Source organism: Pseudopodoces humilis, chromosome 1 (assembly GCF_049639895.1).
Source record: "Pseudopodoces humilis isolate 2021_Gansu_Grassland_sample_001 chromosome 1, ASM4963989v1, whole genome shotgun sequence".
NCBI classification, from domain to species: Eukaryota; Metazoa; Chordata; class Aves; order Passeriformes; family Paridae; genus Pseudopodoces; species Pseudopodoces humilis.
In genome coordinates, this window is record NC_142200.1 from 12796148 (window position 1) to 12822389 (window position 26242).

Below are 26242 nucleotides of genomic sequence, written 5' to 3' on the forward strand. Positions count from 1 at the left end.
CACCAGGGAGAGTGCTGTACTGAACAGGATCAGTGAACTGCTATTAGTTTTGGAGTAAACTTGGTTGCATCTAGTTCAAGCAACCCTTCAATACTGTACTGCACTGGAACAAAAGAAAACAAGAGGTATGCAGAATTTTTTTTCTCTCTTTTGCCTCTTGTTTAATTCCAGCATTGACCCAGAAACTAAATACTAAGTGCACAGGTTTCATCCTGCTTGCATCTTCTGAGATCAGTCACACATTTGGATAACTTGTTCTTACTTCATAACATGGTCTGTATGGTTCAGACTGGTGGGTCACAGCTGAGGGGATACAGGATCGAGTACCTGGGGACTGTGCAAGATCTAATAAGATATGTTTAGGAGAGGACACAAAAAGCATTGAAAGGTAGTTTGGGAAAAACATGCATGGGAAAATAGAACAATAAAGGCATCAAGGGGACCAGTTCCAAATGCAGAAATGGCTGATTAGTACTTGCTTGGCCGAGCCCTGTGCTTGATTATCCCAGACCTATTGGGACTACGTGCTTAGTCTTGCTACTGGCTGGAGCTGGGGCACTAGGCTAAAGGGTTCAGTGGTCCCCAAAGCAAAACCAAAAAATAGTATTTAAAGTGAAAGAGCTAAGTACTTTCCAACAAATTTTGCTTTTACCCTCAGATTGCAAAAGCTGAAAAATGTGCAAGAGCTGAGAAAAGACAAAGACTGTTTAGGAAGAACATTATGGCACTGGGGGAAAATGTCCACACAGCATAGTTATCATTTCTTTCTTCTGCTGCTCATAATCAAGACCTAAAGTGTCCTCCAGAAAGCTCAAGGAAACCCTAATACTAAATCAAATTATAGGTTGTGTAAAGACAGAGTTAATGAGTTCCATAGCCCTGGAGTTCAGCAAGTAATAAAAAAATCATGACTAAAACCAACATTTGCAGTTACATTAGCCAGGATGAAGTGAGTAAAACTATGAAACACTGCCAATGAAGCAGAAGTTCAGAAGGTATTCATTCCTGTGGTTTAGTCAAATACCTCATAGCACTCATTTCACACTGTCTAGTAATACTTACTGAAGCATCTGACATTAACTAAACAGACAAGTTAATAAATTAGATAAATAGTCTCTTCTGCTGACTAGTACCTTAATATACTTCTCTGTGGATTTTTCCTACTCTGCTTAAATAGTGCCACTCAACAGCTATAACATTATGAATGAATGTCAAAGCTCATTTGCATCAAATGTAGTAGGAATGTTGAAAGAAGAATGCAAATCAGTATATCTTTTTAAGCTTACACGTCTCTCATTTCTACCACTATCAGAAGACCGATTCCACCTCACTCTAAGAGCTATTAAAATAGAAACCTCAGACAAATACACCATAGCATTTTGAGGAAGGATATGCCTTTTGTGTTGTCTGATAGGTGCATAGCACTGAATGAAACACACATTATGAAAAAAAAAATAATTCAGAAACATTTACATTGAAAGATTGTAGAAATAATTTAATTAATAACATCACTAATAATGTACAACACTTCAGGAAGTTCAAAAAAATTATCAAAAAACTATCCTACCACAAAACCATAATAACTTTGGCTATATCTACACAGTTTTCACAGGCAGCTGAGCACCAGCAGATCACACTTGCCCAAAAGAAACTGCAGGCATACTTATTGCTACTCAGCAAGTAGGTATCACATGACAGATGGCTTCAGGCCTCTTTCCAGAACACTTTAGGATACTAAACCCTGAAAGTGCTAAAAACATGAAATTTAGTACAATATAACCAGAATCTCTTCTTTTTGCATCACTGAGTAGTGAATACAAAAAAAGGAGAATGGAAACAGCATGTGCCAGAGGTAGCTTTGACTAAGTGAGCAGCTATTCTTCATTGCATTTATAACTTGTATATGTACATATCTGTGTGCATAATCACAATCATAATGATAATATTAGTAACAATGTTAAATTCATTAAAGGTCACTAATAGTATTAAATTCTTTCAAAGGAAACCTTTGTTTCTCCTTACAGCTTAACCTCTTCCTCAAAAATTTTTTAATTTAAATTAATATACAGTGCAGGACCACTGATCAAGGCACATGAAGTCACTATTCGCTGTTTTTAATATTAGTTCAAGTTATCTTACTTACATACAGATAATGTAACCTGACATCTGCACCTAATGCCAAGGTATGGCATTACACAGCTCATTATACAGGGCTTCTGCTTTTCTAACTCTAAAGCCCACTATGATTACTGTGCCTTTTTTCACTCACCAAATATCTAAATTTTCCATTGCCAAGTTGTCCATTCTATAATCACAGAAAATAAATGAGTTATAAATTCTCTGTCCTAAATTTCTACCTGTTTGTCCTAGTCTTCCACAATATGAAACTCAGATCTAGCTTTTATTGTCAATCAATTTCTCCTAGAGCTTCCTCTATATTCTGTTTGGGCAGGGTGGCAACACCCATTTTGTCAGAGCTTTCAGCTGGCTTCCCACCAGCCCAGAGAGCTCAGCTAATGTTCTACCAGTTTGGCTCCTAGCATGTGGTAAAGGTGACTCCCATCAGAAAGAGGCACTGAAGGGACAGAAAAAGCTGCAGTTCCCCCAAGTATTTTAACTCAGTGCCATATCACTGGATTTTCATAGAAATCACTGAGAAAACCACACCTGCCCCTAATGGACTTGCTCTGGGGTGAAACACAATTTTAATTTGCAAAGGTTGAACAAACTGCTGTGTTCTGTGCTGTGCAGTAAAAATCCCTGACCTCCCTAAGCAGTCATACTGTAGTAAACTTACTGTTTATTACACGCACTTTACAATCAGAAAGTAACTACCATTGTGGTACACAAATCACCATCTTTATGGGAGCTTATTTCTCATTGTTTGAATGTCTACAGACTGTGTAAGGTTTATCCTGCAGCACCTGATTCAGAAGAGAAATCTGACTCATATATGCCCTGTACTGTCCTAAATCATCTTGATTTGAGATTTGCATAAGGGGGTTTCCAAACAGGACAGGTTAAAGACTGTGTAAATTCTTTACACCAGTAAAGCACAAATGGAGCACCTTTGGCATTGAGTGTTTGTAGCCAGGCTTGGCAGGATGAAGGCTGCAGGAGTGAAAAGAGGCCAAGTGTCCATGGACAGGTGATGGCACTTCTGGGAAAACATTTTTAAGAAAGGAAAACAAAATGCCCAGCAAAGAGTGAAGGAGAGTGAAAGAGTGCGAAACAGTAGACAGAACCCCAAGGTCAGAGGAGAGTGTGCTCCATGGCAGAGCAGATATTCTCTGCAGCTTGTGGATGATGTACATGGAGAAGAAAGGTATGAGAAGAAATGAATGGAAGAGAGCCCTGCTCACAACCTCTCAACACCCCTTTTGCACCACTTGCTTCCTCTCTGAAGGGACTTGGACTGAGTATAGTTTGCAGTGATAACAAGGGAGGAGAGGAGTCTGGGAGGAGGTCAAGCTGAGCCTGGGAAAATGGAAAGGAAAACTGTTGTTTAAATGTTTGTCTCTTTTGTTTCCCACTACCCACATTAGCAAATTTTTTAACTGGCAAAAAAAAAAAAAAGTAAATCTTCTCCCCCACTTGACTCTGTTTGCCTACCATGGCAACTGGTAAGCAGTCTCCCTGTCTTTATCTCAACCTATGAACTCTTTCATTCCTGTTCTTCCTCTTTTCTCTCCCATCCTGCAGGGAAGAAGAATGAGCAAGCAGCTAGGTGGAAGTTTGGCTGGCAGCCTACACTAAGCCACCACACCTCTCAACTAACAGCCCCCCCCAATCAAGTCAACAGGCATGCAGATAAAACTGGCCTCAGTGTTTTGTTGTTTATATTGAAAGAGGTAGCTAAACCCAGTTCAGATACATGGAGAAATACTCTACAGAAAAAGATATAGCCATACATTTGCCAGAGGATATAGTCAAAGCACTGATTCTCCCCTCCCCACAGGGATTTGATTAGAGAATCAGTCATAGAAGCTTTCTGAGAAACTGTAAAACATCTGAGAAGACACAGAATGTATTAACCCCTGTCGCTGTACAGAAAAGAGCTTTGTACATGAGGGAGTTGGAGAGAAGCCAGGGTACAAGCACTCAAATATCAGTGCATGCTGAAAGAAGCTGCATCTGTAAGCTTTTTCTCAACAGACAGAAAGAGAAAAGGCTTCTGACATTAATATGAGTTTGCACAGCAGTGATAAATCACTGCGCTGAAAAATGACAGGCTCTCAAAAATATAGAAAGGAGATTGAAGTCTTGAAAGTAGTCATACAGAAAGTTTCTGGAAATAAAATATAAAGTGAACATTTGATGGTTGAGTGCTAGACATTAAGCCTGAATTAATTTGGCAGCATGACATTACTGGATATACACTGGAGGTTTGCTTGAGATAAGAGCACAGTACTTACAGCAGAAAAGGAGTAAATCTTTTTAACTACTTGAAAGATTAGGACAGAATAGATGGAAAATTTTAATCTAGGTTGCTGGAGCTGCTTTACTAACAAGTCATACAAGCTGTTGACAGAGTTCCATAAAGACAGAGGAAAACCCTCCTAACAATTTAATTTAAGGACAGAAGAAGAAAGTAGATTTGGGAGTTCAGGAGAAGGCATTTACAGCTCCCATCACTGCTCAGAGCCTTAGACAGTTGCTAATTAAATAGCAGGCAACATACATATATATAAAACATAGTATACATACATAAATGTATGTGTATATATACATATATCAAACAAAGTATACATAAACAGTCCTCCAAAACACAGATGAAAATACAAGTGAAATGCTCTGGAACAACGTAGACAGGTATTTATATGTTGCATTTCTTAGCAAAGAGCTGGTTTCTAGGAGCAGAAGTGTTATGGTGAAATCTTTGTCCCATGGAAATTGAAATTTCTGGGGTTTATTGTGTGACCTTGAAGAATATTAGCTAAGTATTTATAAACAGCAACTTTATACCATACTGTGCCTGTAGTGCTTTTCAGGAAAATCAGCAGGATACATGACATCATAATGCACAAACTGGAGCTTGTAATATTGAAAGAGTTCATACTCTTTTTTCATACTCACTGACAAGTACATTGGTGCACTTCATTAGTTCTGTCCCAAAACAATGATTGTGGATTTTCTGGCTTACTAATGCCAGTGAGCATAATTCTGTAGCAAGTGGTGAAGATGCTCACAGAAGGCGCCTCTTTACATCAAAACTTGACACTAATAACTGGGGAATTATGGTCCTCCTTCACTCAAGACAAGAGCAGAAACCACAGCCACTGACAATAGTAGTCTGGACAATGGCTGTTTTCAATTTATCTTATGGGCAAAGATTGCTCATGTTCTCAGGTAAGACATTATTCTACCTAACTCAACCTGACTGCCATCATTAAAGATTTAAAAAACTTTATACATTGATTGATATATATATATATATATATATAATTGATATATGTATATATATATATACATTGATTCAAACACATTGATAACACCCTCAGTGACAACAGTCACAGACAACATCAAGCTTGGCATCAGTGTTGATCTGCTGGAGGGTGGGAGGGGTTTGCAGAGGAATCTGGACAGTCTGGAGTAATGGCCCAAAGTCAATGGTGTGAGTTTCAACAAGGCCAGGCCCTGGGTCCTGCACTTGGGTCACAACTCTATGCAGTCCTACAGGCTGGGGAAAAGTGGCTGGAAAGCTGCCCTTGGAAAAGGACCTGGGGGTGCTAGTCAACATGATGCCATGGTGGCTGAACATGAGCCAGTGTGTGCCCAGGTGGCCAAGAAGGCCAATGGCATCCTGGCCTGGATCACGAACAGTGTGGCCAGCAGGACCAGGGCAAAGATCGTCCCCCTCTGCTCAGCAGCTTGAGTGCTGTGTCCAGTTCTGGGCCCCTCACTACAAGAAGGACACTGAGGATCTGGAGTGTGTCCAGAGAAGGGCAATGAAGCTGGGGAAGGGTCTGGAGCACAGATCAGATGAGGAGCAGCTGAGGGAGCTGGGGCTGTTTAGCCTGGAGAAAAGGAGACTCAGGGGAGACCTTGTCATGCTCTACACTCCTGACTGAGGCTGTGGCCACGTAGAGGTCGGGCTCTTCTGACAGGTAACAAGGGACAGGGCAAGGAGAAATGGCCTCAAGGTGAACCAGGGGAGATTCAAATTGGATATTACAAAAAATTTCATCACAGCAGGAGAGTGTAAATATTGGAACAGGCTCCAGGGAATTGGTGCAGTCACCATCCATGGAAGCGTTCAACAACTGAATGGATGTGGCTCTTCATGAGATGTTTCTGTGGACATGGTGGTATTAGGTCAAAGATTGGACTTGATGATCTTTCAGGTTTTTTCCAACCTCAATGATTTTACAATTCTAATAAATTTTTCTGTAGTGTTAACTCCTAAGGTCTAACCAACTTGACCAAAGACATAAACGCAGCCACAGAATGTATCAGGGTTGCCATTAAATCCATCAAATTTAGCTGTACACTAAATGGTTATGAAACCAATTAACTGCTGGCCTGAATTCATTTGGTTGTACTCAAATCATTTCCTGTCAAACATCTGCAGAGGATCAAGTTATTATGGTTTTGCTGTTAAATTTTGCACTTATTTCTTTAATCCATTTCTTTCAGACTTTTCCTTATTTCTTTGATCCAATTTCAGTTTGAGGTGGAACAATCTTTATATATTGAACTAAGAAAATTTTGATACAATTAATTAAGTCTGTTTCACTTCTGAATTCACTTCTACCCCAGCTACACATTTTTTGCTGCTGCTGTTATTTTTGCCCAACATTTTCTCTTGGAATCTCATCCTACTCCCACTGAAGTCATTCAGTTGGAATCTCCATCACTTTGAATAATCATTATAACCATGCAATGCAGAGAAATATGCAATAGTTAGGCCAGAGGAAAAAGGTCTGTTACTTTACAGTTATATATAGCTGAGTTGAAAATAGGGTTAAACAAATTCAAGAATTCATAAAAATTAACACAATTTTTTTCTTTATGATCAGGTTTGCTGATTGAGAAGTTTTTAAGTTTTTAAGTTTTGCCTTAGTTTTAAATGCATACCAGGTTTTCTAGTAAAACCTGCTACAGTAAGTATAAGGCAGTATCTTTTCACAAGTGCTGGATGGAGATATATTTTGTTCTATTACAAACTGCCCTGATACAACTGAAGTAGTTCAGATGAGTAAAAAGTGGTGCAGGGATGAGGAAAGTGACTAAATACTTCAAAAGAAAACATGAATCCTAAAAAGGAAGAGACTGCAGATCCAAGCTCCTCTTGCCAGTTGTGTTTTACTCCACGAAAAAAGCATATATTCTCTCCCGCAGTCTGGCAGACACTTTCCTCTGTCTGTATTTAATCAACATTTTCCAAGTACAGGCCCAGTTTTCCCTCCTTCAACTTTTATCACTTGTCTTTCATTAAGAAAGCAAATCACATTTTCCTTCTCAGTTCTGTCATTTCTTCCAATTCAGCCTTCCTCTAGACATGCTATAGGAAAGATCACCTGTCCATTACCCTGTCACACACTAGCAGGTACAACTTGTCTCTTTAATGTTGCAAACACTAGCTAACATTCTTCCAGTGCACCCAATGGAATTCAAGGGTGTTTTGTTTTGAGAAATGCTGTATGGAAACAAACTTGCATAATGTTAATAAATACAACATGACACAGAAATGTGTGGTAAGAATAAAAACCCACCTAAGAAAAATTTGCATGGGCTTCAAGAAAATTTGTGTAAGGTCTTTAATACTTGCATCACTGGAGACAGATTTATATGGCAGGGGAAAATGGGATCCTTGAAACTCTCCAGTTTATTCATAGAGAGACTATTTAAGGTCATACCAAGCTCCTCTTGCTCTGTATACCACAAACAACCACTGAAGGGAATAATTACTGTTGAGGTTACTTCATAAAGAAGATGCTATTTGAATTTTAAAATAACAGGAAATAGAGCTGTATATTAAGCTTGAAATAGATTTTCATCCATACTAGACAAACTTCTCATGGCAAGCAATATCACATTTCACCAGAAGATTGGAACCTTGCATCAGGACAAAATTAACTCTTTTTTCTTCCCCTCCCTCAAAATGTTTCAAATGTTTTCATATATACAACCTACACTAGCACAGACTTATCAAGATATTATGAGGCTAATTATACAATAGTATCAATTAGACTTTAGGTGGGAATTAATACTGCCAGTCTGTCTCACAGCCAAGATAAAAAAGTTATTACATACACACACAACTGCATGATTCTTCCACTACTCAAAGTGCCCCCAGTGGGGAAGTACAAGCAGCTTTTAATAATTTTAACATTATCTAAAATTATTTTTTAATAATTTTCATCTATTCATGATGGCATTAGGACTTTATAAAAAAGCAAAGCAAAACACAGAACTAAAAGCAATACTTCTGTAGCAGCTCTCCAATATTTCTGAAAATACTGTTTTTCCCCTCTATTCAATTTAACCCTGGGAACTAGATTTAAAGTACTGACTTACAGAAAATCTCTACAATGGCCAAGTTAAATAGAGAAGTTGATTATTTTCAAAATAACCCATAAGTCGTATGCATTATGATCTGACCTTCTGGAGCTGGTTTACTCGCATTTGTTTTTTCTGGATCCTTCACCTTGGATTTACTTGTGTCTTTTCTTCTCTCTATGTCTTTAACTGTAAAGTAAGGGAGGAAAATCAATTAATCTAGAAACAATGCAGTTACAAGCATGTCATTTTCTTCTTCCTGATAAAGTAGTTGCACAGAGTATCTGAAGATTTGTTTAGGTAATGAGTTACTGTTTCTCTGTTTTCCCTCCCTCCCTTTGCATTTATTATTTTTATGGATCTTTCCCCATTCTATCATCATTAAAACTCTCAAAACTGACTCTCTTCACACAGGAGAGTCCAAATAGCGACATCAGCACCTAAGCCCATGCAGACAAGATCCCACACTGGAAATACAGTCCAGAAAATTGGCAAAGCTAGCTGGGGAAAGTCCAACATTGCAAAGTTCCACTCCAAGACAGTCAACACAAAAGCACATAGGCCAGCTGTTACACAGTCCTCGTTACAGAATCAGCTTAGATCCCATGCCCAAATCTGTATTCAGGGCACCAATGCACTCCCAGGAGTGCAAGGCTGCTCCACAGCAGAGACTGACAGTTTCCTGTTCTACAAGTGGGTGGGATACCTCCTTTACTATGTCCCAAATCGCTCACAACAGCCAAGCAGAACCCAATTTGGTTAGCAATTCCTAATATTACATTAGTATAACAGTATTGCTCTACTAATAGCCTAAAAGGTTCTGACAAAGTCATTGCTAAAGTCACGTATTGGGAAGAACAAGCCCTTCCAGAATTTTCTTGGAATGCTAATTGGTATCCACACTCCATCTCTCTGCAACAGACAGGAAAAGTTTAAAAAAATGAAGCTGAGAATATCTTCCACAAAAAATAAAATTCTACTCCAATTACACTTCTTACTTTATGTAAAACTGGATTATGACTGACATTCATCCAAGCAGGCACTGATCCTCAGCCAGGACCAAATTTCTCTGTGTTGCATCATTCAAAAAAACACTGTGAGGGCATGAAAGGATGTTATCTGTCTCTTGGCTATGTAAGAAAAACAATGCAAATATTCTGTTGTACATTAGTGGGACCAAAGTCAAATGGATTTACTAATTTACCCAATAGTATATGGAATATCTGAATCAACCAGGAGTGTTCCAATTCAAAATATCATCACAAGACTAAGGAAGACAACAAGGCACTGTCAAATATCTGAATGTGATTTTCTCAGTACGACAACCCTTTGCAGAATCTATGGAGCTCACACTCCAGGTACAGAGGTGAGAACAAAAAACCTGAAATTTTGACTCCTCTTCTTACTAAGACAGCACATGTGATTTTGTATCACCTCTGCCTTTAGCAACCAATTGTGAAACTGCTTTGGGAACAAATTCAAGTCCACAAGCTTGCTGAGGAGCCAGCTTTTACCAAGGCAGATCTTGGTTATTGGTTATTAGCTAGGTTACAGACAATGCCACAACAACAACAGGTCTTGGTCAGAAGTCTGGGTTTACGCCTTAACTGAGAAAGAATCTGACTAAAATGAGAGGTAAAATACTGGAATAATATTTGCCAAAAAGGATACTGCTGCTGCTTATCCTTCTAGGAGCATTCCTTTGAAAAAAGGCCAAGAACAAAGCCAATTAGCTTGCCTCCTCTAATGCTACTGCTATTGAGGGGCAAGTCTCCAGAGAAAATGGTACAAAAGTCTGAAAATGTTCAAAGGAGACAAGCTGGTCACATCCTGACAGAGATTTCTGGATTCAGGAACTGTCAAAATTCTAACCACATAGGAAGAGCCAAGACAGCAGTTTTACTCAAATATCTACACAGAAAAAGATTTTATCTAGCATGTGTTTTAACATCTGCATTTTCAAAAGAAACAAAATTCCCATTGATCTTAGTTCATTAAACACTATGTATTAGAATAAGAATGTATACCTCACTATATAAAAAGAAATACTCTTTTGACAATAAAATTTTATTGTAAGTTTGAGAATTCTTAGTAGAAGAGTTACAACTCCACAGCATTAAAACCATACTTCCAATGCACTAAACCAGATGATATTCTCAAAGCTCTTTATATATTTGACCTTTTTTCATGTCAAGAATTAGTGACCACATGTCAGAGAACAGGGAAAAAAAGCTATAATACAGGAGAGCAAAAAAAGGATTTGTATATATGCTGTATCTGGTTTTACTCATGAAAGGTATCATGTTTTTAAATGAAACTCCAGCCTTAAGTGCAGCAAAGAGAGTATATTATCCCCATATCCTTAAATTGAGTTGCCAGTTTTACTTTTCCTAAATGCCATTTCAAAATTAGCTACATATGTAATATTATAGAATATATATATTATATATATATTATAATAAAACTAATATAATATATAACTAATATATAATATTATAGAATTTGCTGTAGCCTCCTGTGGGCTTCTCTTTAATGCTAAAGTAATCTGTGGTTTTGTGGGTTTCCTAACTTAAGGTAATAAATACACAGTTGTAGTGATGAAAAGCTAAAAGGGCTTGGATACACATCACATCAAGTACTCAGCATATTTTATCTTGTGGTGGTTTTAAGAGAAAGGCAAATTACCAAAGACAGTGATAAAAAATTAGTGTCAGAGAATTCATTAGGCTTCCAACTGTACTTTACACTGCCACATTATCAACCAAATCTCCACTAATCTTATTGAACATGTTTAACAAGAAGATCAAGATAAATCAGATGCGTATATATGATATATGTCTATGATATAGACATTAAGAGTATGTCTTGGTCATATAAAAAAATTAAATTTATAAACATATTTGACCACTGGAGACCATTAAGAAATCAGCCTTTCATTCTACTGAACTAGCATCTAGTTGCCAGTTGGCACAGCTATAACATTATTTTAATAAAATGGAAATTTTTTAAGTGTCAGAATACAGCAGTTTCTTTCTACTCACTGAATGTTCTTTCCATGAAATACCAGCTAATTTACTAATGAAATGAGAAAGAAAGGAATGCCAGTCCAATGGAAACAAAGATAGCCCAATGCAAGAATATATTATACAATCAATTCAGGCCTCCACCTGTACTTACACCAGTTAAAATACATGGCTTTGATTTTCCTTCTACCACAGAAAAAACTGGTTTTCCATCATTCCCCTTTGTGTAAGGCTTGTCACCATTTCAAAAGTTACATTAAATATCTGATACATTCTGTATGTCAGCCATAAAGGGACACATACTTCTGAATTGGCCTTGTGCTGGCTTACTCTCCTTGTCTTCACTGAATGCAATGATCTGAAGGGCATAATTTTGATCTGGAATGAGACCTTGAATAATTGCTTTGGTCGCAGTATTTTGAAGAATTAATTGATTTGTTTTTCCACCTATAGGAGAAAAGACAAAAAAAATCCAACAAATGCATAACTTTGTTTTTATAGCACAGTAAACATAATGAGTTAAAAATACCACAAGCTGTACCATGACCTAAGTATTCCCCCTTTATCCACTTTTGGGACTACTTATACAGCCAGGCCAGAGAACATCCCAGAAATGCAACAAGACAGGCACTCTAACCAGTTTTCATAAACAGAAACACTCTTAGGATCAACCTCATTATCTGGGCCTCATGAAACAGGCATGGTGTCCAGCAAAATCATTAAGAAAAAAAGAAATGTTTTACCAAAATCTGTCAAGTTTTTGACAGGCTTTCACTCCATGATTGGCTGCCAATTCTGACCCTATTGTACCCACATCACCTCTGAATATTCACTTTGCCAACTTTCTCTGGGCAAGGAAATTCTCCTGTATAAATACAAATATTAAACATTTCTATGTCCATTTACATATAAAGATTGCATGCCAATATGTACAAAGTTGTATTTTGGCTGTATGTTAAAACTGCTTCTCTATCTAAATTTAATTTTAAACATACAGAAGTAGGATCTTTCTGGCTCTATACAGCAAATTTGTTGTCTACATTTTTCAAGTTTTCATTCAAAAAACTTTAAAAGATTGCTTGTTTGTTTGGTTTTTTTTAAATTATTCCTGATCTTTTCCAGAGAGCTCACTAAGGGATAAGGGACAAGGAGATTCACCTTGTTGACTGAATTAGGATTCAAAAAATTCAGACAAAGGTTGACTGAATTAGGATTTCAATGCTTTCTGTTGAACCCTTCCTAGACTTTCTTACATCACACTGGAAGAAAGGTACAGACAGATGATCAATGGCAATTCCCAAAGACCACACATGAAGCACAACTAGCACTGACCCACTTCTGCTACCTTAAGCATTCAATTCCCATTTTCTGTGCCTGACATCCCTCTCGTGAAATCAATCTCTCTTCTGTTGACCAGCAAGTACTACATTATCCTGCTCACAATTTCTTCATTGTGGAGGATGACACTAAATTCTGAAAAGCTTTTATGCCTTAGGAAGATATAAAAGAGACCTTCACCTTAAAACAGAACATACAGGCTTTTACCTGAACTTGGAGTGACAAGAAGTTTATATCCAGTGAACTGCCCTTTGGGGGCTTTCCAAGAGATCTGTACACTGTCAGGACTCACTACATTATATCTTAGTCTTGTTGGTGGAGACACTGCAAGTTCGGAAAGAAAACAACATTTTAAATTCAAATAAAGACTAACCAATTTTAAACAAACAAAAATAAACACATATAGGAAGACAACACAAATTTTTAATGGTAAAGGATGCAAGTTATTTAAAATGTCACATACATCAGTATATTAGTTTGTAAAATGACATCCCCAAGTACACTACTTCCCTCAGACAGACCTTTTATTTATCTCTTTACAAAACAAACTAAACAACGTAACATCAGAGGACAGAAAGACAAACAATGTTAGATGTTAAGACACTTGTTTAGCAGGCAAAGCTGGCAATAAAAATGCTCTTTGTTAATACATGGTAATTAAAATTGCTCTCTTGCTTACGTTGACAATATGCATGACCTACACTCCTTTACCTCTCATTACTGTGGGCATTTCCCCACACTGAACATCACCCAGGGCCAAATTTTCAAATCCTTGTGAGGAGAGAATAAGCAAGAGAAAAGACAGGCATGCACAAGGCAAAGGGAACATCAGCTGCCCAATTTGCAAACCTGGCTTATGCAGCACAAAGCTTTGCAGCTGCAAACACTGCTTCAGTCTCATCAAGACTAGCTGGCATGTACAGGCAAGTCAAGACTTAGGGGAAATCTGGATGGTAAGTAAAATTTGGCTTCTATTTATATTGTGCCATCACCTAGGTTTCAAACTGAAGCAGCAGGTGAAATGAATAAAAGCATGAAATGATTGAAAAAGAGGTGATATATCAGTGAAGCAACCCAAACAAGAACAAATGGAAAAAACTGCCCCATGTTGTTACCATAGTATCAGCAACTTTGTGTCTCTGCTCATAAACTAGTTTTTCAAAGTTTTGCATCCCACTGCTCAGTCAAACTCAGTGGAGATGCTGGAACACACTCCACAAAACCTTTCCACTCTGCTTCAGGGAGGCACAGCCCTTCTTCACTGAAGAACTGCAGCAGAGCAGCTGGCAGTGCACCCTGGGGTATCCAAGGCTGTCAACAAGGGAAAACCTTCATACATTTGAACAGAATTTGGCTCACAGAGAACAAACTGATCTATAGGGAAAGACAGCCAGGGAAGCTACCCAGAGGCTGAACAATAGAAAGGCTAGAAAAACTTTGACACCTCCAACCTTACTCCTTCTCTTGCCATTGTCTCCACAGCCCCTTGAACAGTCTTCTTCATTTCCCAAACCCTTGGTGCCTTTGCCATTACATCCCTAAGGTTTCTGTTAGTAAGTCTAAGAAATCAGGGAAATTAATCTGAAGCAGGCAAGTGGCAATTTCTTTTTCCCAGAGCTAAGATTGCTCTTAACTGACTAGGCTCATGCCCACAGTTTGTTGGTCCTTCAGATATAATGAACCAACACTCTCATGATACTTCTGAGATTTGAGGATTACAGCACATGGAGCATCTGAGTCAACAGGCAGAATGTGCTGGCCAACAACCTCTGGCCTCTCCATTTGACCTGCTACAGCCAATGCAGCTCTGGCACCAGCATCAGCCAAAGACCTGTCCCAAACCAGTAACTTTTTCCTACATGCTACTTTTTCCAGCAGCTTGGGGGAAGAAAGAAGGAAAAAGGCCGGCTGTAGTTTTTTGAGATTCAGGGGTGCATGTTTTTCATGTCATCTACTATTAAATACATTTTGGATCTTAGAAGTAAGAATCTGAAGGTTTTATACAAGAGATATATTCTCTTGCATCCAGCCTCTCATTCCCTAAGTGGCAGTTTTGTCAGACCAAGGGCAGGTTCTGCAGTTCTCTTCCTTGAGGGACTTAACACCCGAACATGGAAAATAGAGTACATAAGTACCAAGAACAGTTTAGCAACACCTATGCATTCTCAAAGACCACAGAGAACAAGCTCAAGAAGAGAGGCAAGGGGACAGAAACAGCAGGCAGCACATGAACTCCACACACTCCAAGCTGTTCTGGTTCACAGCACTGGGCTCACACCCAGCCCATGCATTTCCTTAGTTGCTGGGCACAATCTTGTCAGACCTCATCTTCAGTCTGCCTGTCACCTCCCTGAGGTTTAGAAATAAAGAGGCTGTGAGCAAGATGGTGTGTAGGAATCGTTGCAGATACATCAGTTCTTTGAAAATTTGGCCCTCGTATTGCAAAATGTTTTGCTAGGCAGGTTTCTGCAAGAACATTCAGCATGCTATAATTGTAAAAACATGACAGAGATTATGGCAAAAAGCTTTTAAAGCCAAGCAGACTGTAATTATGGATTACAGCTTTTAATTCATTCTCAAGATTCATTGTGTCTTTGAGCCATACATAAATCACAATAAATTGGGGCTGAATGAACACGAGTGACAAATCATACCTAGAAGTTAAAAAAAATACAATTCCTTTTATTATTTTGCCTCAGGAATAGAAAATAAACTTTCAAATAATGGCTGTATGTAAGTGTGAAAATGCTGCAGATTTTACTGGGATTAAGTGGTAAATTTGTATGGGGATTAAGAAGCAGAGCAGAGAGCAACAAACATCAAGGATTGACAAAAAATCCCAATCATGTCTGAGAATTTCAGAGTTCACTTTCTCTGCCACCTTCTTCCCTTCCATCCTACTTTCAACTTGACAGTTTATGAAAGCACCTTCTAACAAAGAAGCATAGTTCTGACCTAACTGCTATTAGCCATCACCAAAACAATATATGAGCCCCTAAAAAACAATCACAGACCTTACAAGCAAAGAAGGACACAATCACCAGAAGTTTTTTTGTATACTACAGAGTTACAATGTGAAAGACTAGAAAAGTTGTGCCAGAATAGTCTTTACATAACTGATCAATTTTCACTGGGTACTTTTTGTATCAATGGCAGCAGTGCAGCGGAAGGGACAGTCCCACACAGCAATAAACCATACGAAAGAAAATAATTATGCACTAGGCAGATAATCAACTGTGTCTTAGTTGTGCAAAGACTAATGTTCTGGCATAGAAAAGTACATATAGCTAAGGAAGTTAAAAATCTAGCACTCGAACAGACAACAAAATATTGATGGGAATTACTGTGCATTCACCAACCTGAAGAGGATATCTTTATTTCTTTGGACCTTTATTGTCTGTGGAACAAAATCTCACTTCTTGCAGAAAGGGAAAAAAATTAATCCAAGCTATAAAAATCAGTAGCTAGATCTCATTAAGTGGTTTTACAGGAATGCAAAAGAGAATGGCTGTCAGCAATATCAGAGCAGTCACCCGAAAGAAAACTGACAAGTTCAAGGTTTTGGTTTATGCCACCAGGTAAATTAGCTCTCCAAACACATAACTCTTATGCACAACTAGGGAAAGAATGTTTTCAACTCCTACTGAAAAGGAAAAATACAATAAATTGCTTATGGACAATTCTCCAAGACATCCAATAGTCTAAGTTTGGATACTAACTAAATATTGTGGGTTTCAATTTACTGTTGTCATAAGAATTGAACAAGTTAATATGCACCACAATTACTTAGCAATTACAGTAGTAAAATTATTGCTGCACAAAGTTTCCATCTTTAAATACAGAAAAACTCTCAAAGCAAGTTATTTTATGAAAAAATGAAAAATTCCCAAGTGTTTTTCTTGCCCAGTGCTATTTTCATGTACTACATAAGAACATAAGACATAAGTAGACAAAATTATTTATACATTATACTAAATGGGGAAGAAACAGCAGTGCTGAGAAAATAATTGTTGAGCAAAAACTGAACAGCACTATGTGGTTTATAAGGCAATAGGGCAAAAAATGAGATAGAACCACATAGCTCCTCTGAAGAGATAATTTGTAGCTTCAGGCATGTTGGCCTCAGTCTCACAAACATATTCTCCTTTCCAAGAAGTCACATTACACACCTTTACCTGAATATCTTTGCCAAAGGAAGGAAACAAGCTGGAACTAATGCCAGCTCTTCCTACACCTTGGCAGAGAGTACAGTTGATTAAAACAGTCAAATAAACTTTATTAAATTGTAAATAGTTAGCCAGCTGCATGAAGAGCTTACTTCAAGAGGTGGCAACCTTGAGAAAAGAAAGAATATCAGAAACATCTTATTACTTTTGTTGTACCAAGAGATTTTTTTTTCTGTGAACATGGAAAGGTGATTTCATATCACCTAATTCAATAGAATAACAGTCATGTTGGGCTAAGGCAATGATCCACTTAGCTTAATATCACACTGGTGACAGCATTCCATAGCTGATGCTTGCTAAAAGAGTCTACGAACAAGGGAAGTATTGTTCTTTATTCATCAAGTACACCAACTCTAGCTGGTGTGATTACTGTGGAAAAAAAAACAACCTCTCTGACCTTCATTTCATTGTATTGGTATTAAAGGGGGAGAACTCTCCAGCTATAACTGATTGAATCACAGTTTAAAAAAAAAGCAGAGAAGAATATAGTTTTCCAAGATCAAGGAATTATGCAAAACTTTCTGGAGGTGGATCTCAACGCCTGGTCCTGTTTTGTAAATCTTAACCATATGTATTAGGACTGAAATACAGAGCAAAGACTAACCATATGCTTTGCTTTATTGGCTCATTAAGTAACAAACATTCTGGACCTAATTTCTGACCAGAATGATGCACTGAACATTGGGTACATACATTTCTTGATTCACCTCACATTGCCGACATCAAATATTACAACTTACACGGGCCCCTAACTTCTGGGAGAGGCTTGTGCAATGCTCACAGATTTCCAAACATCTAAGATTGTATGCTTCCCCAGCACTCCAGTGCCACGCAGACTGGACAACATTGCTATTTGCATTATCAGGATTTTGAAAGCTTCACGTTGCCAATAGTCTCCAAATGTTCTCATGAATAACACATTATACAAAATGCTTTAAAAGACCCCAGGATCCAATCCTGCTCCCGGTTATGCCCATGAAATCTCATATCAAAGGGATTACAGAAATCTAAAGTTGAGAGAAATGCCTTTCTTGAGATATAATAAAAACTCATTGGTATTCTTCCTCCCTCCTTCCCCAAGCAATAGGATAAATTTTCTCCAGCAGTCAAGTCACTGTCAATACAATCCAACCAGTATGTAAGCCTAACAATTCCAGCAGTATCCTTTAATATTCACAAAGGAGATTTTCATTTTAAAAGCTGCAGAAGCAGTCTGTGACATTTAACAGATCTGTGCAATATGGCATGATATAAGCACTAAAAGAGCTACTGTTCGAAAAGAGAAAAAAATACATATTCCATACAAGCTTCACATCATAGCTGATCCTTCAGACTTACTAGGTTACATGGAGGACAATAAGAGCAATTTCTGATAAGTACTTTCATGTAAATAGGAGTAAAAACATGTTGTGTATAACTCATTTTGAGACACACTAATTTTCACAAATATTTATGCAGTATTTGAGATACTGGGTTCAAAGAGCACACATGAAGGTTCTACTCCCACCTGCTCCCCGAGCTCAGTAGTAAAATTCCTGCTTCATTTCAGTACTACTGGATTCACATCCTACTAAAGGAGGAAGTAACATTTGCATTTGGAATAAAAGGTCTATTTCTGCACATCAGAGTGAAAAGTCCATCTTCTTATTTATGACTTACCTTGGCCCTGAACATCACTGATGAAAAAAGCTGTGACAGCTAGAAAAGCCAAGAGAGAACAGCTCTGTATCTCGTATCGACAAAACATCTTCTTCCCCTCAATACACACAGTATCAGAAGGTCTGGAAAAACATGGAACAAAAGTACTTACTAAACAGGCAAAGAGAAGGCATCCACTTCAGTAAAAATTGTGGGGAAAATATGGATTTGATTAAAACAAACAAAAAAACTCCAGCAAACAAAACCAACAACAAGGAATTTACCACAGACATCAGTAGATACAAATTTTCCTGGCAGCAGTTTTATGACCAAAGCACATTTTACCTGAAAGGGGACAAAGAACCTCAACTGGGCTACTCAACAGTTTTGAAAATTTGGCCCACATGAAAAGAAACTGTACATTCTTTACTAATCATACACAAGCATTGGAAATAGAGTAAGCTATAGATAATAACAAAGTACAACATGTATTTCTATACAATCCTGTTTTATAAGAACCTTATCAAGATATCTGTAGCAAAGAACTCTTCAGCCTTTTTAAAAAGGCAGAACTTGGTTCTGAAGAAACTCACATCCTCTTCCCACTGTCCATTTTCCTTTTTCTACTTTATTCAGCTTATCCTGTACTCTCTGTTGTACTAGCTGCACTTACAGTAGGTAATATCATGGTCAAAACCATTTACACTAACTTAACCAGTTAGGAGAAATTAACACTTTAGAATGCAGCAGTATATGAACACTAAAGGTAGTCCTAGGTAAACTAGCTGGATTACAGGAAACAATTCTGGTGCCAAAGAGCAAGTTTCAGAGTGGGTAATTCATCTGACCACAGAAATTAGCTTAAAAACAGTACTAATCTCAAGATACATCAACACATGCCTAGCACCGAATGTATCAAGATTTCTCTTTCAGTCAACTGCATTAGTTTTAGTCTCTTTTCTAGGCCAAGAAGAAGATTTTTTGCTGTCCTTTCCTGGTAAGATTCTACAGGAGAAACAAATAATTAAGATAATTAATAGTAGATTTTTTACTGTCAGTAAAGAGCATTTGAAGGTTTACTTGGGTAAATTTTGGTCTATGTATTTCTGTTTTGCAGGTTTCTCCCATTTACCTCCTCTGTCATTTTCTCTAATACTCCTGACATACCATCACTGTATTTGCCTTCCATGTTTCCCATGTCTTGAAGGGACATGGCAAGTGGTTCATCCACTATAAAAAGCAGACTGAAGTACCTCAATCATTGTTAAGCAGAAGAGGATAAGACCTACATCCCCTTCTCTCTCTGAGTATTTGCAACCTGCTATAGTTGTCCCAGGACTTGGTAGGTCTACTGCCACAAATCTCACTCATGAATGCTTGACACAACTCTTAGAAATATATAGGGGGATTAAACATCGTCAATTCCATCTCCACAGGAGATTATCAAAGTTTTAACCAAATTATCAAGAAATTTCACATTCCTTAAACATATATTTTGAATCCATCTCTCATAGTATAAATCTCTCAAGATGGAGGAAAATGCCTGGATCCCAAATCAAAGATGTGCACCAGGAATTTATATATTGCTATGCAGAGTTCTTAGACCCATACTCCAGACAGAATTCAGAAACCCGTGCAAAGTTCCCAGGTTTCCTACTACATGAACCAAAGCGTCAAACACTCAAGGACCACAGTCAGCAGACAGCTGTGACAGGCAATAGGAAAAACCAAGAGTATCTCAAAACACGCTGAAATCCACCTCTTTGGTATCTCATGTTGGGTACTCCCCTCACTCAGGAATACAACCTGGATCAAGTCAATACAGACTCTGCAAACAACAGCAAACAACTCGTTCTTCCAGGCAGTTAGCACTGATGATGAGCAGATTGCCTTCCATAATAACCCAGGCATTAAAATATTCACTCACAGTGATGGCTGAATTCCCCAACTGCTACATTTGATACAAACCCGCCTCGAAAGCAAGAGCTATTACTAAATGACCAGTAATCCTGTGTTAGAAACATTGTCTAGTGCTGCTTTTAGAGAAAAGCCAGAGTAATGAGATTTATTGGCATAGACGCAACTGGTCTTGGATCAACTACACGCAAGTTCACCTCTGCAATGATCCACACGTCAGGGTTCACTTAACTAGGAAAGGAAACTAGGCTGCTCTGTCTGCAGCCGCCTTGTGGCTGACATCTTCTGGAACTAAAAACAAGTATCCTATTCCTTCCGCTTTTTATATATTTCATCTTTTAGTAAGTATGTGGTAAATGAGTTATCTGCCAGACTAGCGCTAGGAGCAGACACCAAGCAAGCCAAGAAGCCTGCCATGAGGTGAGCCCCGCTCCCTGCAGCATCTCTCCAAGCTGGTCTCCAGGACTCCTGGCACGGGCCTAGCGACAGGGCACCTTCTCCCGGGGGAAGGGCGCGCCCTCGATAGCTCCCAGCGGGAGCTCCGAACGCGGGACACAGCCTCATGCTCCTGGCTGCCCCGGCTGGGCGCAGGGGTGGAGGCTCCGCTCAGCCCTGCCGCAGTCCCCGGGACGAGCAGGTCACTCGGGGCTTTCCGCCGATCCCGGTGTCTCGCTGTGAGCGGCGCGGCCGCGCTGCCCGAAACACGCTCCCGTTCCTGAGCAAAGCCGGAGCGCGACCTGTCCCGGCCCCGCAGAGAGGGGCGGCGGAGGGCACCGGGACCGCGCGCTCCCCTCGCCTCCCCACAGCCCCGCAGCGCCAGCCTGGCCGGGGTCCGCGGCTCACAGGCTCCGCTCCTGGCCCCCGACACCCCTTCGGGGGCTCCCCACCACCAGCACCCACCCGTGTGAAACCGAGTGCCCCGGGTTAAGAGAGGGACGGCGGGGAACTCGCTGCCTCCGCCGAGCTGGGGCGGGGAATGGGCCCATGAGAGGCAGGGGCTGCCGGCGGGGAGCGGGGACGCGAAGAAAGCGCCGTGCGGGGCCGGGGCGGAGCGAGTGCCCCGACACAGATGAGAGGGGAGCGAGGAGGGGACGCGGGCAGCAGCCAGAGCCTCCGCCACGCCAGCAGTGAGACTGATAGGGTTTTAATTACTATCAGCTATAAAATTAAGGCCTTTGCAAGGGGGTTTTCTAAAGGAGTTTCCCCGTCCTAGTCCGAGCTCGCCACCTTCCACTCCTCTAACTCCTCCTCCCTCGCCCCATTCTCCCTCCGGGGCTCCGGTCCTGCCGCGCGGAGGTGGCCGGGCAGGTGGATGGGAAGCGCTCCGCTCCTGCCCCGACCCCCGGCCCTGCACTCGAGGGGGACGAAGCGCAGCGCACACCGACCTGTGCGGGCATCAGCCGGGAAGCGGCCGGCGGGGAGCGGCCGCTCCTCTTCACGCGGGGCTGCGGGTGCTGGGCCGGCTGCGGGAGAGCCGCTTCCCTCCCCGCTGGCCGCTCCGCATCTGATAAGGCGAAAGGGTAGAGAAAGGAGGCGGGCAATTATAGAGCAGAAGGTGGAAAGAAGGGGGGGAGGGAAGAGGCACAAACGATGCCTGAGATCCCACCCTCCGCCCCCGAGCCCGACCCCCGCGGCGGGGGCGCGGCCAGGTGCGCGGGAAGCAGGGCCGGGGGACACCGGCAGCGCTCCACGGGCAGGTGCTGGGCTCGCCAGTGTCCTCGGTCTTCTGGGTTTGCTATCTGTTAACTCATTTTCCTCTCTCCAAAGTTCCTTATTCACTTCGTCTATAAATGATTTAGAAGCTGCCTACACCGCAGTATGGCTTGGAATGCGAGTATTCTCCACTCCAGCTATTGAGATGTGTGGATTAGTGACTCATTGGGGAAATATTTATATAAAAGTGTTCCAACACTTTTCTGGCTTAGTGTAAACCTTGATTAAAAGTGTTGTAGTACATATCTACTTTTTTTGCCATATGGGTAGACACTGCAGTGGTACATGGAATTGCAGAATCTATATTCTTTATGTCCACAGAAATATGAGTTGCCCTGAGGTATATCCTACTGAATTTACAATTAAGGCTGCTATTCACAAAGTCTGCAAGTCCTGAGAATTTAAGAGGTGAATGAAAATATTCATTACAACATGCTTGGTCATCTGTGTAAAATTACAAATGAAATCACTGAAGGACTGAAGTTAAGAATCAGTTGTAGGTGATACAGAGATGCACATGCTTTCTTAATGTAAGTAGTAGCCCCTTCTAGGGAAGGAGAAGGCAGTGAGTCACAGGGAGATGACTGTGACTAAGTGTAAAGTAGGACCTTCTGTTGCTGAGTAGGATTCCCAGTCCTGTATATTCTTGTCCAAATTCATAGTGCATGGATATCTTTCCAGTTAAACTGCAGAAGTGTTTAAGCTTTAAAGGAACTCTTTTAAGTCCAGTTATTTTTCTATAGCAAAGGTTCAAAAACATTCTTAGATCTAAAAAGCATCTACCAGATTCCTAGATCTTGTCACCTGCAGTTATTCTATTGCACTGCTGGTTGTGTGCAACAGCAACTTGCAAGATAACAATTCCTCTGAAGCAAAAAGATGTTCAACTCATTGATGTTAAACATGATACAGTTCATACCTCCTTCAGTCCCTAATTTATGTATTTAGCTAAAGAGTAATACCCACCAGAACAAGAAACACCTCCTGGAATCATAAAATTATAGAATATGCTGAGTTGGAAGGGACCCATCAGGATCAGCAAGTCCACCTCCTGGCCCTGTGCAGGACACCTCAAGAATCACACCATGTGCCTAAGTGCATTGTCCAAATACTTTTAGAACTTTGTCAAACTTGGTGCTGTGATGACTTCTTTGGCAAGCCTGTTCCAGTGCCCAACCAACCTCTGGGTAAAAAACCTTTTCCTGATAAGGTAAAAAACCTTATCCAGCTTAAACCTCTCCTCACTCAACTCCAGGCCATTCCCTTGGGTCCTGTCATTGGTCATGAGAGTGAAAACATCAATACTTGAGCTTCCACTTATCCTCAAAAGGAAGTTATAACTGCAATGAGGTCTCCCGTCAGTCTCTTTTTCTCCAGACAGAGCAAACCAAGGGATGTCAGCTGCTCCTCATATAGCTTCCACTCCAGACCCTTCACCAGCTTCACAGCCCTCCTCCCACTCTCTGATAGCTTAATATCTTTTTAATACTATGGTGACCAAAACTGCCCCCAAGACTTGAGGTGCCACTCCAGTGCAGAGCAGAGCAGGGCAATCCCCTGCCTTGCCTGGCTGGCCATGCTGGGCCTGATGCCCCCAGAATAGGGTTGGCATTCCTGGCTACCAGGGCACTGCTGACTGACCTTTATCTTTCCATGGACCAGGACCTTCAGGTCCCTTTCTATGGCACTGTTCTCCAGCCTCTCATTCCCCAGTCCACACACACAGCCAGGGCTGCCCCATCTCAGGTGCTGAATCCAGCACTTGCCCTTGTTCACAGTTGGAGATTGCCCAGTCCTTTAATTTGTCAAGGTCTCTCTGCAGAGCCTCTCTACCCTCGAGGGAGTCAACAGCCCCTCCCAATTCAGTATCTACAGGAAACTTAATATTCCCTGAAGTCCTGCATCCAGGTCGTTATTGAAGATGTTGAAGAGAGCTGGGCCAAGGCTGGAGCCCCATGGGACCCCACTAGTGACAGGTGACCAGTCTGATGTCCCCCATTCACTGTAACTCTTTTTGCCTGACCTATGAGCCAGTTGCTTATCTGTCACATAACTCAGTTATCCAGCTGTGTGCTGGACAATTCAGAAGGATTCTGTGAGAGATGGAAGCAAAGCTTTTATGAAGTCCAAAAAGATTACATTTACTGGCTTCCCTTGGTGGATCAGTCTATTTGCAGTGCCCCTGAAGAGTCAGTAAATGTAGAGAGGTAAATCGACCCAATCCACCATTGCTTGCTGGCTCATGTATTTCGGGATAGGAACAGTCTGCCAAAGGGAGAGTCTGGCTCCCTCTCTTTCTCTTTTTTTCCCCCCTCCTCCCAGATTTCTGATGTAGTATCCAAAGCCCATGAGCACCATCCTGTGGCTGCAGCTAGTTGGAGTACTGTGATTCCAACAAGAAAGGTCTTTAGGAGCCCACTGCTGGGTAAACAGATTCTGTAGCTCTTTGTAGCCTTCAAATGTCTTTATATTCAATTTTTATTTGTTTGCATCAGAATGAAATTATTATTTTAAGATTATGCTAAGTGTGTGCTTTCAAGTGTAACTTGGTTGATTTTATTATTACCGTTTTCTTCATTTATAATTCTAACATAATTTGACTGCTTTTAGAGGTAATGATGCTTATTACAGTTGAGTTTACTCAGCTTTCTCTGGAAGGCACAATAGATCTCTTTGTGTTATTCCAATGAAGAACTATTGTTCATAACTTCAAGGTAAAAATTAAAAGGTAAGGTTCCATGGAAGAGTTTGTATAATGTCCATATCTGGAAATAGAGGAGGAGCACAATATGCTTAATATTAATGTACAAATGACTTCCAATGTTTCCTTCTTGTCTTCCTTTAAAAGCAAAAAACCAACCAAACAAAAATCTTTTGAATTTTAAGGATTAATTTACTGATTGTGAATTTGCCCCATAAATTTACTTTTCACTATTTTGAATTGGCCAAGCCTCAGAAATTTCTAAAGAACAACTATTTACACATTTTGAAAGTATTCACATCAGCAAGATATGGATCATCTTTTTCTTGGCTAGTGTAGATTCCACAAAATTTCTATAAATAGGATTACATGGCAATGATGTTGGAAATACAGCTGGAGAAAATTTCATTAATCCATCTCAAGAACAGAATTAGTGCAGGCTCACGACTTCAGAATGAGCTGACTGAATATCAGTCATAATGAATAACCAATGGTATCGTTAAACCAAGCAATGGATCAGCAGCAGCAGTACTTGTGCAAACTGAACAGAAACCAAAATAATGGATATTTCTGATTGTTGTGGAGCAAAATTGCACTGTAATTATCAATCCTTATCTTTTTTCCCCATAACTCCTGTTTTTTGGATATGATGTTTTTAAAGCTAACTAGCATTTTAAACTCCTAAACTAAAATAGGGTTTCCTTTCCTTTCCTTACAAAGAAATGTACATTTTAAAATGTCCTTTCTCCTCCAGCATCCAAAAGTTCCAGTCACATTCAAAGATCTTGACTATGGCACATCTATTTGAATGAGTTAAACTTGTCCCTAGACCTAATAACAATTCGTAGATTTTTTGGTTTTTTTGCTATTGAAAGAACTCCATAACACAGAGACAATACTTGAGGTGAAGTATAACTGACTTTTGCTTTACATTTTGTTAAATATGCTTTACATTTTGTTAAATATAATGGAACATACAATACTCTTTCAAAAAATACTATTTGCCAAGATCAGTCTGTCAACACTTGCAGTAATTACATCTATAAAGTAAATCATGCACTGAAAGAGTTGAGAAAGGCTTGGAACTAAAATAGAGAAAACTAAAATAGAGAAAAAATATTTTAGTTGTGATGCACCTTTTCTAACATATTAACCATGCATGCATACTTTTTAATTTTTCTCTT

General features: G+C 39.9%; 1 protein-coding gene across 7 annotated transcripts in view; it reads right to left on the minus strand.

Moving 5' to 3' along the window:
* Window positions 1–22155, minus strand: part of COL14A1 (collagen type XIV alpha 1 chain) — a 115646-nt gene extending 93491 nt beyond the window's left edge. For all 7 annotated transcript variants that reach the window (XM_088053862.1, XM_088053858.1, XM_088053853.1 and 4 more), the window contains exons 1-5: window positions 22030–22155; window positions 18749–18870; window positions 13071–13187; window positions 11829–11972; window positions 8605–8691 (exon numbers count right to left, since the gene is read on the minus strand). In XM_088053862.1, the coding sequence (XP_087909988.1) occupies window positions 8605–8691; window positions 11829–11972; window positions 13071–13187; window positions 18749–18836 (436 nt within the window). In that variant the 5' untranslated portion in view covers window positions 18837–18870; window positions 22030–22155. The remainder of the gene's footprint in view (window positions 1–8604; window positions 8692–11828; window positions 11973–13070; window positions 13188–18748; window positions 18871–22029) is intronic.
* Between the last annotated feature and the right edge of the window lie 4087 nt (window positions 22156–26242).